This window comes from Beta vulgaris, chromosome 6 (genome assembly GCF_026745355.1).
Source record: "Beta vulgaris subsp. vulgaris cultivar EL10 chromosome 6, EL10.2, whole genome shotgun sequence".
Classification (NCBI taxonomy): domain Eukaryota; kingdom Viridiplantae; phylum Streptophyta; class Magnoliopsida; order Caryophyllales; family Amaranthaceae; genus Beta; species Beta vulgaris.
In genome coordinates, this window is record NC_079207.1 from 1,123,927 (window position 1) to 1,134,861 (window position 10,935).

General features: G+C 35.0%; 1 protein-coding gene across 2 annotated transcripts; it reads left to right on the plus strand.

Moving 5' to 3' along the window:
- The first annotated feature begins 1,735 nt into the window (after window positions 1-1,735).
- Window positions 1,736-7,818, plus strand: LOC104894872 (probable 2-oxoglutarate-dependent dioxygenase At3g50210). 2 transcript variants are annotated; one of them, XM_010681221.4, is made up of 12 exons: window positions 1,738-1,929; window positions 4,246-4,361; window positions 4,675-4,793; window positions 5,085-5,148; window positions 5,705-5,772; window positions 5,953-6,011; window positions 6,097-6,262; window positions 6,371-6,390; window positions 6,466-6,512; window positions 7,142-7,222; window positions 7,304-7,393; window positions 7,472-7,818. In XM_010681221.4, the coding sequence occupies exons 1-12, from the start codon at window positions 1,896-1,898 to the stop codon at window positions 7,598-7,600; spliced, it is 993 nt and encodes a 330-aa protein (XP_010679523.2). In that variant the 5' UTR covers window positions 1,738-1,895; the 3' UTR covers window positions 7,601-7,818. The 2 variants fall into 2 exon arrangements, with proteins under 2 accessions (XP_048502234.1, XP_010679523.2); XM_048646277.2 differs by lacking the exon at window positions 7,142-7,222 and having other exon boundaries at window positions 1,736-1,929.
- The last annotated feature ends 3,117 nt before the right edge of the window (window positions 7,819-10,935 follow it).

Consider the following 10,935-nt stretch of genomic DNA (forward strand, 5'->3'; position numbering starts at 1 on the left):
TCGAGCAGCAGCAGTCCCGCTCGACCTCCGGCAACAGCGCGAACCTCCGGCGACGTGAAAGGAAGGGCGATGAACTCCAGCCGACGTAAGGAGAGTAGTGTCGGAGAGAGAAATAGAGGAAAGAACCAAAAGGCTGGAGAAAGAAGATGACGTGAAAGAGAAAAGAGAGAGAGAAAACTCTTTGGAGTAAATAAAATCTCACGGCTGAATGAAAGAAGTTAGGGTTTATTAATATATATTTTTTTTATTTAGGTCAGCCCGTCTGACAGTAAGTATTTATAAGACGGTTTGACCCAATACTTTCACTATAAAATATATGAATAAATTTAGGGAAAAGCTAAATGCAGCCCTTAGGGCTGCATATAAGAACCTATAAATGGAAACTATTTTGTAAAACAAGCATTAATGACCTTGATAAATGCATGCTTTTTGTCATAAATAACCAACTTTATACTAGTTTAGGAAAGGTATTTAATGCTTATATGCAACCCTAAGGGCTGCATTTAGCATTACCCATAAATTTATATACTTCTCACAAATTATATTTAAAAGATAAAACTCGTCCCTAAAATGCCCTTAAAATTGGATCCCTTATATGGCTATACCCGCCTATATGTGATATTTGTGTGGATCTATCACCCCCTCGAAACAACGAGCCCAAACGAAGGGCACACATTTCTTTCATAAAGAAAAAAAGCTGATGCAAAGTGGCATGCTTTAGTTCTTACTCTGATCCACTAATAATACCATGAAATTAGTAGCATGTACTCTCTTTTCTCGTCTTTGTGCGATTGTTTTCAACAAAGCACATTTTTATGAGTACTTGGGCAATATGAAAAGCAAAAGTTGCGATTTTGACCAAAGTTATTGCTACTGCTCAACTTTCTAGCTTATCGTCTTGAAAGTTTAGACTTGCTCCACTATATAATGACGTGAAATAAAGTATCATTGCCTTATTATTCTCGATGATCCTCGTGTTAATCCATCATACTTCACAAAAAGTGAGTGATTAACCTTAAATTCTTGTGCATGACGAAATCTAATGTAAGATTTGTCATATAGAGTCAAACTTGTAATTATGCCGCAATAGAAGCCTCTCCTATAGTCCTATGCAAAAAGCAAAGACACGAGATAGATTATGGAAGCATATAAAGTAACTTGTAATTAACATCCACGATCAGCAAAATTTAGTATCCACGGACCACGATGAGCAAAATTTAATAAGTAAAGATAAGGTGAATAGAATAGAACTTCAGTTAAATACATTATGCGACAAATTATAATAGGGGGGAGGACCTGGCCCCAGACAGTTGGTAAAATTGAATTTAAAATAAAAAACTGCAGTTTAATAAATAAAATGAACGGGGGCGTATGTAGTGGTAACGAACTTGGAATATAGTGTGTGCATTAGGTGCAATGTTCGGCTCCCAACCTACATCAAGTTGGCACTTTTTTTATATCCAAAACATACTTTGCTTCCTTCCTTTGATTAATGTTTTTTTTTCTTCTTTAGTTTTCAATTAATTCGAGCACTTGGACATCAACCATATTTTCAGAGAAGCAAACCGCACTGCCGATTGGATTGCTTATGTTGGGGATTATATTTAATAACAAATTCTTTTTCTATTTATATCTGTAATCATTTTTTTTATCCTCTATTCTTGTATTCGATAAATTAGGAGTTTCCCTCACCACGAGAGTTCCTAATATCTTTTTACTTGACCAAAAAGAAGTCCAAAATAAAGATGACCAAAGTCAAAGGGAGTTATTAGTCCGGGAAACTCCCAGTTATAGTCAGCTGCAGAGCTGCTCATAGAAAACGAACTGAAAAAAGAAGACGAATAAACTGGATCGAGGAATAGAAAGAGAAAGTGATCATCTTCGAGCTTAATTCAATGGCCACCAACTTCAAATCAATTCCTATTATAGGTAATTTATTTACGATTCTTTCTGCTACTGTAATTTTTTTCTTTTTAAGTTCAATTTCTATTCTTCTTAGATAAAATCATAAAATCATGAGTTGAAGTTGTTCAATTTAGTTTTATAATTTATTTTTTGGGTTACAAAAGTATTTTGATGGAGAGTATATACAATAAGACAATATGCTCGTATTTGTTATTTTGTTACTTGCCATGAAAGAATTGGGTGTTTAATTAGTGTTTCAAGTTGTGGGTAGATAATTTGTTTCCTCGTTTTTAGGGTCATTTTTCTAGGAGGAAAGATAATTGATTCGAAAAGGCTGGATATAAGGCTAACAACCCAGAAGTAAATGCCCCAATAATTCGATGAGGATTCGATCCCTAAGCAATGCCCTGAAATTCGGGGTGATTTTCCACCGATCTATCACCTCTCCCTCTCATTTTTAGGGTCAGTTATTGTTCTTTTTGGTTTTTTAAATTGACATGAATAATCTCAACTTTTATCGGTCTTCTCAAAATAATCCCAACTTTGAATTATTTCAGAATAATCCCAACTTTAGGGTTTACATTCTCAAAATAATTCGAATTATTAATTTTCAATCGTATTATAGACCAAAAATAGATTAGTGCGAGCAAGGAAAAATATAGTTTGGCTTATTTTGAAAAGGTCCTCTCAAAAGTTGGGATTATTTTGGAATAATCTAAAGTTGGGATTATTTTGAGAAAGACGGGTAAATGTTGGGATTATTCATGTGAATTTTTCCTTGTTCTTATTGGGAGGTCAATTAACAAGGTTGACTAAGTCAATTGTTCTTAGTATGTTAGTACTGGTAGTCTGGTAGTGTGGTAGATTAGTAGATTTGTGGTGTATTTTATTCAACTGATTTGATTTATCAATAACTATCAGAAATTATTGAAACTTATCGAAACTTATTTCCTTCGAAATAAGGGGAATCCAATCGTATATGTCCGAATCAATGGGACGAACTGCCCAGTAAATGTCTTTGCTTGGGAACAAAACAATTTAGATGAGGCTTGATCAACAGGAATATGAGTTGATTAGTAGTACATTAGTGGGCTATTAACCCCATTTTCTTTGTTTGGTCAGCAGTTGCTTAATGATTTTATACTATAAAAAGATTGCGTTAGCCTTTTATCTGCAAATGTGTAATCTTAGGTTGCGTTATCTTTACCTAAACTAATTAGATTTAAACTCATTAGATCTTATTGGACCTGATTTGACTTTATCGAACCTGAACCTTATGTATTTTTTAATAAGGTAAGAATGCACCCTTAGTTTACCTTTATTTGCAAGATATGTGATTTGGTTTCCTGTATTAAATATAAAAATTTCAGGCTTTAGAATTGGGTATGAAAGTCGAAATCTCGCTCTAGATACACCTGATACCAGTAGTATCCACTAGCTTACTTAGTTAATTTTTAAAATTCATATCTATATGCTGAGTTGTTATTTTTATCATCTATGCTAAAGTGGTGCATATCAGCATATACCTTCTGGATTCTCTTTATTGTAGATTCACATCCTTACAGGAAAGCTACTTGTATAGAAGCAATTACTTCTTGAAGTTGACAGTGATACTTAGTTTCTTACATTGTATTTGTCATGATATTATTTTTGCCTTTCAGTGCCACGGAAATGAAGGGTGAAAATACTATTGATAGAATGAAAATAATTGAGAATGGGAATAGAGCGAAAAAGTAGTAAGAGAAAATACTGGAATTGAAAGCAGAAAATAACAGTTCTTCTAATGGGAGGTAAAGTGACTTGGATATAAGAGGAAGTGAGAAATTATTTTTCTTGAGAAACTTTGTTTTGGACATTTTAGAAAGGTAAGTGATAAAGATCCTATTGAACGGAGAGAGTATTGGTTTGATAACAGCTTCCTATTTTATACTTCTACTTTATATGGATGGGGAAAAAATGAAAACTGAAAAAAAAACAAGATTGAGTTCTGCTTTTGGAATATGAGTACGATAAAATTCACATATATGTTTTAATTTGTGTCTCAAAAATTATTAAACTGGAATCAGAATCAGGGCATTAGGGTAACCCATTGCTCTATCGACCAAATTTCTCCCCAGGGCTACAGTTATGGTGATCAATGTTATGATAATCAAAGTTCACTAAGAGCTGCAGCATAAATATGTAATCTATGCTATATTTCTATTTCACTTGTAACCATAATGCTCAATGTGTTGGTATTATCAAAGAAATGTAATTCTAATTCTGTCATCCAAAATGTGAACTTTAGCTTTACTCACCTTTTGCTTTGTTTAGTGATTTAATCCATGTGACACAATGCAGATGTTAGTCCTCTGATTGCAAAATCTGATGATGCAAAGATAGCTGAGGATGCTGGTGTATGTGAAGTTGTCAAACAATTGGATCAAGCCTGTCGAGAAGCGGGATTTTTTTACATGGTACTCCATAATAAAATGCATGAGTAGTTTAAATAGAGTAACATAATGCCCTGCCCTTACTTTAATAAGTTACAACAATGTATAATCCTTCTATAAAACCCCCATCCGGTCCAAACTATATATTGGTTAACCGTACTCTCTAAATGGATCTGAAATAAGCACTTTTTATCAAACATCATCGCATCCGGAGTAGGCATTTTGATTGCTGAAATGAGTAATGTTATGTTTAATGAAGGGAGAATAATTTATTGGTTCTAATATGCTGCTCAGTTTTGTTGTCCCCGTACTGAATGGTTCTTTTTTGGCTGAGTAGAAAGGCCACAGCATCCCAGACTCCCTCTTGAAAGAAGTCAGAGATGCCACACGCACGTTTTTTGATCTGCCTCTTGAAGAAAAACTCAAGATCAAGCTGTCTGCTGGCACTGGATACAGGTAATTTTCCTAGTATACTCAACTCTTTTCATTTTCGATACAAGCTTTACCTTTTCTTGCATATTTCATCAACGGTGTCCACTCTGCTATTGACTGTGACAATATGCTAATCGGACATGCATCCCTGAGTCCCAAGTGTCATATTCAGTTATGAATTAATTCCATGTTATTGGTCCAAAATGAAGTATCAAATATTTATACATATGTTGAAGTGTCGAAGATCCAACACAAGTACTTGTGATGATTTGGCGAGTTTGAGTAACATTAATGTGACTCAGTCTTCAAATGCAGGGGATATCAAGAAGTTGGAGACAATGTAACCAAGGGTGCTCCTGACATGCATGAAGCTATTGATGTAAGTCAATGATCACTTATCCTTCCATCTGATCGTTATGTATGCTGTTTGTGACGGGAAACACTGGTTACACTCAGTTGAGTATGCTTAATATAATGTTTCGCTTGATCCTCTTTCTGTTATTTTGTTGCCATCATTCTTTATTCTGAAGAGTAAAAGAACCATTATCTTGTTTTGTGAATCCATATTGGATGGCGCGCCAATTTTGATATTTCCCCATGATCTATGATCAATGATTCAATACTATGAAAAACTATTGATGCCAACTAGCTTAGTCGATAGACTCTTCTGAAGGTGGTACCCAATGGGCGAAGTCATCAGATCAAATCCTGCTTATGTTACTGCCTTATTACGTTTTCTATACACCGAAAGAAAATTAATACTATTCAAAACAAATCACGAGGATAGGTTTTCTAATATCCTAGAGGCAGCACTTGTGTCTTCAAATAATTAGATGTCTAGCCAAATCATTTATAAAGATAATTAAGATTATTTAATGGGAGGTTTTGCAGTCAAGTGCTTTACCTAGAATATGATTTTCTTCTGCCCCAATCAGTGTTACAGAGAATTGAAGCACGGCATGTATGGAGATATGGGGAAACCACTGGTAGGACCTAACTTATGGTATGTGGCATATATCTTGGTTATATTTTCCTTGTTTCATTTATTGGCTATGATAAATGTGGAAAAGTAAAAAACTTCAAGCTTGTATTCACAATCGTCACATGACTAGATCAATTTGTAAGCTTTGAGCTTACTCTCTCAAGATTTTGTAAGGTAATGGATCTCCCTCCCTTAATGCAGGCCATCTAATCCTCAAAACTATAAAATAGTGATGGAGCAATACATTGACCTTTGCACAGGCATGCTTTTTACCCCTTAGCTTTCTCCAGGCAGAATGTGGCTGTTGAGTGTTGACCATGCTTCTTTCTATTGGCATAACAACAGAACTTTCTAGAAAAATTATGAGAGGCATTGCTCTAGCCTTGAGTGGGTCGGTCACTGAGATGGAGGGTCATATAGCTGGTGATCCATTTTGGGTTATGCGGTTGATCGGTTATCCTGTGGTGTCAGAAGAAAATTGTCATGACAAACCAGAAAATGGCATTGGATGGTAACTTTGAAGTTACTGTTACTGCATCTCTTTCTCCTTTGATTTTTGCTGTTTAATGGTTTACATTTTGTTGTTGTGCTCACTCTTTATACTTACGCCATACCCCAGTGGAGCCCACACAGATTATGGTAAGTTTTTGTTTGAGAAGATGGAAAATTTTGGCTTCTATGTTATGGTATTGATTTCAAAATGTCCCTCAACAGGTCTTTTGACGCTTGTCAATCAAGATGAGAGTATAACAGCTCTCCAGGTAAATTTGATATTTACTTATCTTAGGGACCAAACCTGTCAAACATGCAGATCTAGTTTAGATTTTGATTTGCCAGTGATAATATTTGGGGCTTACTTACATTCACATAAATTGGTCACTATATATAACATAAATTGGTCACTAATATATATTGGTACAAAGAGATTGAAATTTACACAAATCTAGAATAAGAATAAGAAGATAATGCAAAGAATAAGAAAAGCTAGTCCATAAGCTAAAGAAGACTATAGCTTTGACTAAGCAATACAAGTATCCTACATATTTTTGTTATTTTTTCTTATTGGTTAACTCTTAGCTTATTTGTGGTCGCATGGTTGCGTCACTTGCGTGTTTGCTTATTCTTATTACTCTATAAGTATTATCTTCGTTTTACTTGCTTGGTCATTATTATTAGTTTACAAGTATTCTTTTTATTAGGTAGTGTTTCGTCAAACCTATTTTGACTTATTCAATCAGTTTAGATTAGTTTAGATAAATTATAAAAGTATGTTCCAATTAGTTCACATGAGTCAAAATTAGTTGAATAGATTATACCACATCTTAGTTCATTTGTGGTCACTTGGTTGTGTGTTCCTTATTCTTAATTCACTTTAAATGTGTGTTTGAAGGTTCGGAACCATTCGGGAGAATGGATTTGGGCTCCTCCGATTCCTGGGACATTTGTCTGCAATATTGGTGATATGTTGAAGGTCTTCACCAACCCTCCTTACAATTTCAATAATTGATCGATAGCATCTACTAATTGTTATAAGAGATTTGATTATATGCAGATTTTGTCAAATGGATTGTACGAGTCCACCCTACATCGGGTTGTTAATAAGGCACCCAAATACCGTGTTTCTGCTGCTTACTTCTATGAGGTTAGCCTCTTTATATGATCTCTTGTGCTATTCTCGATCTAAACGGTGAAACTGAATGATATTTTGATGAATGTGCAGCCAAATTATGATGCCACAATTGAGCCCTTGGACGTCTGTGTGCAGAGGACCGATGGATCAAAGAAATTTGGGCAAGCAGTTTACGGAAAACATTTGATTAGTAAAGTGACGACTAATTTTCGGTATTAATACTTATAATTTATTTTGTACAAAAATAAATTAGAATCTTTATGTTTGGATTATATCGTAATTAGGATTGTATCGTAAGAATAAATTGTACGCAGTTTTAATGCAATGACTAGCAAGTGGTAACAAAAACCCTTTGAATATGTAATAACTAGTAAGATCACTAATTCCGGTGATCAAGACCTGAAGAACAATGCAAAGACAGAGCAATACCAAAGCTACACTGCGGCTGCATTTAGAAGAGAAATCATGAGTTTGTTAAAGCCAGATATGGAGAAAGTATACTCCCATATCCGGTATGGGGAAACTTTTCTCATACCAGATACTTGATATGATTAGATGTAGCTCAGATATGATTTAACAACTAACTGATATGATAAGATATTGTTAAGATATGATATAAGATTTCAACTAATAAGCCCCCTCAAAAAAAAAAAAAAAAATTTATATAATATTACTTGTCATCAAAATTACATAAATGTCATGGTATTGGCACCCGGTATGGGAATATCATTGCTCGCCAGATATGTATGAGAATTGTTACTGATTGTTAATCTCGTACTTTTTTCTTCATTGTGGTTGGTTGTAATAAGCTTTCATGCTGACTAGGACTTGAATAGTTGCAGTTACATAATTTCTTATTTAAGGTAGAATGTATCGTTCAGTAGCATTTTTGCTCTAAATTACTTCATATAGGGTACCAAAGATTAGGTGACTTGTAGCAATTGTTATGAATAGTACTTCTATGGTCCGTTTGATAGTTGGTTATAAATGGTGGTAATGAGAATGAATTTGTGTGTAAATTTGTGAAAAATATCATTGTCCATTCCTATGGTAATGCTAATTTATCCTAAATTGTCCACTTTTCTTCTTGAATTTTCATTCCCATCCAATACCACCTTGTAGCCTGTAGGTGGTAATGAGTGGTAATGAAAATTTGAAGGAGCTAATCAGCTCAAAAATGTTATTATTGAGAGAGAAAGAAGAAGAAGAGTATTTCTTACAATGTAAAAGTCAGTAATAGACATAACAACATTGTCTATTTATAGAGAAGTAATCTAACTAACTCTTAACTAATTTTACATAAAATAAATATCTTTTACACCCCCTTCAAGCTGGACTGAGAGACGAGTCCAAGCTTGGAACAAATAGCAGAATGTTGAGGAGATGCAAGAGCCTTTGTAAGAACATCAGCTAGCTGCTGCTTGGTTGAAACATGAGCAGTAGTAAGAAAACCTTCAGCAACTTGTTCACGCACATAATGCATATCTCTCTTTAAGTGCTTGGTTTTCTCGTGAAACATTGGATTATGAGCCAAGTGTTCTGCTGATGTATTATCACAATACAAAGTAATAGGTAGAGAGATTGACAGTTGCAAGTCTGTGAGTAAGCCATGAACCCAAACCAATTCACTTGCAGCATTTGACATACTCCTATACTCAGCTTCTGTGGAGGACTTGCTAACTGAAGTTTGCTTTTTAGTTTTCCATGAAACAAGATTGGAACCAATGAATACTGCATATGCACTTAATGACCTGCTGCTGAATGTGCAAGAACTCCAGTCAGAGTCACTATAAGCATGTACATTGAGATTACTGTCTGCAGTATAATGTAAACCAAAATCTAAAGTCCCCTTTAGATACTTAACAACATGTAAAGCTGCCTTTAAGTGTGGAGCTCGAGGAGTGTGCATAAATTGGCTTAGATGTTGCACAGCATAGGATAAATCTGGTCTTGTGATGCCAAGATATAAAAGTGTCCCAACTAATCTTCTATACACATCAGGTTCTTCTAAGATATCTCCAACTTCAGTATTCAACTTCAATCCAGCAGAGAGAGGAGCATTAACAGGGAAACATTCTTCCATACCAGTGTCAGTGAGAATGTCTTTGATATACTTTTTCTGAGACATAAAAGTACCTTGACTAGATCTTGTGATTTCAACCCCAAGAAAATAATTTAATTCACCAAGATCCTTGATAGTGAATGCTTAGTCAAGAGCTTTCTTCACTTCATTAATTTGAGACAATGAAGTCCCTGTAACCATCATGTCATCTACATACACCAGAATTACCAAGAACTCACCATTCTTTGTTCTTGTGAATAGAGAATAATCTTGCTTAGATTGTTGAAAATCAATAGACATAAGGAATCTGGTTAGCTCTTTGTTCCACTGCCTAGAAGCTTGTTTTAGGCCATACAATGACTTCTTAAGTCTACAAACTTCTCCCTTCTTAGCCTTAGTATAACCTGCTGGTGGTAACATATAGACCTCCTCATCTAAGAAACCATGCAAGAATGCATTATTTACCTCCAGTTGACATAATGACCAATTATGGATAGTAGCTAAGGCTATCACAATTCTGACAGTTGCTAGCTTAGCAACAGGTGAAAATGTTTGAGTAAAATCTTGACCCTCTACTTGTTGATATCCAATAGCTACCAATCTAGCCTTGTGTCTCTCTATAGTTCCATCAGGTTTAAGCTTAGTTTTATAAACCATTTAGAACCTATAGCTTTCTTTCCATTTGGTAAAACAGTTAAAATTCATTATAGATTTATAAAATTGCTTCCCCTTGGAGACAAAAACACAACTTTATAGGTGAGATTGCTTGCTTATGGAGAAAAAATGTCTCCCCATGGAGATTTTAACTTTTAAGGGTGTTTTCCTAATAAAATTACACTTAAAATTCATTCACATTACCACAATTTATTAACAACTATCAAACCGGTCGCTAATGTGTAACATAATCGTAGTTTGCCATGACTGCTGCCACCTGCAGCTATGCTAAGAAATCTTGGAAGGAGGCGAAGGAAGCTGGGGATAACAAATAGATTGATTGTTTGAAATTTTCAGATAATCATGATTCACTAGGATAGTAGAATATATATATTCTTGAAAGTATGCTCCACGGTCCGTGGATTACGATTCAATTAATTCATAAATAATCATGTAATATGTGTGACTTGTGATCACGAGAACCATGATGGATTTAATTTTAGAAAGCTTAGGTGGGAAAATATAAAGTACTTAGATTGCTATTTGCTAATTTTACACATAATCAGATTTGCAAATATTCCTTTCAAAAAAAAGATTTGCTGAGTCAGTCCTGGTGGCTGAAGCACGGGCTTGTCTGGAGGCTTTGCTTTGGGCTCAAGCTCGTGATTATTGTCAAATCTTGATCTACACGGACTCCGAAGTCCTGGTCCGGAGTTTACTTCATAAAACCACCCAACCTATTTCAATTGCCTGGACTCTCAACGACATTCGACTCCTGGGACAACAACTCCAATGGTGTCGGATTATAAAAACTAATCGGCAACAGGTGCAGAGGGCA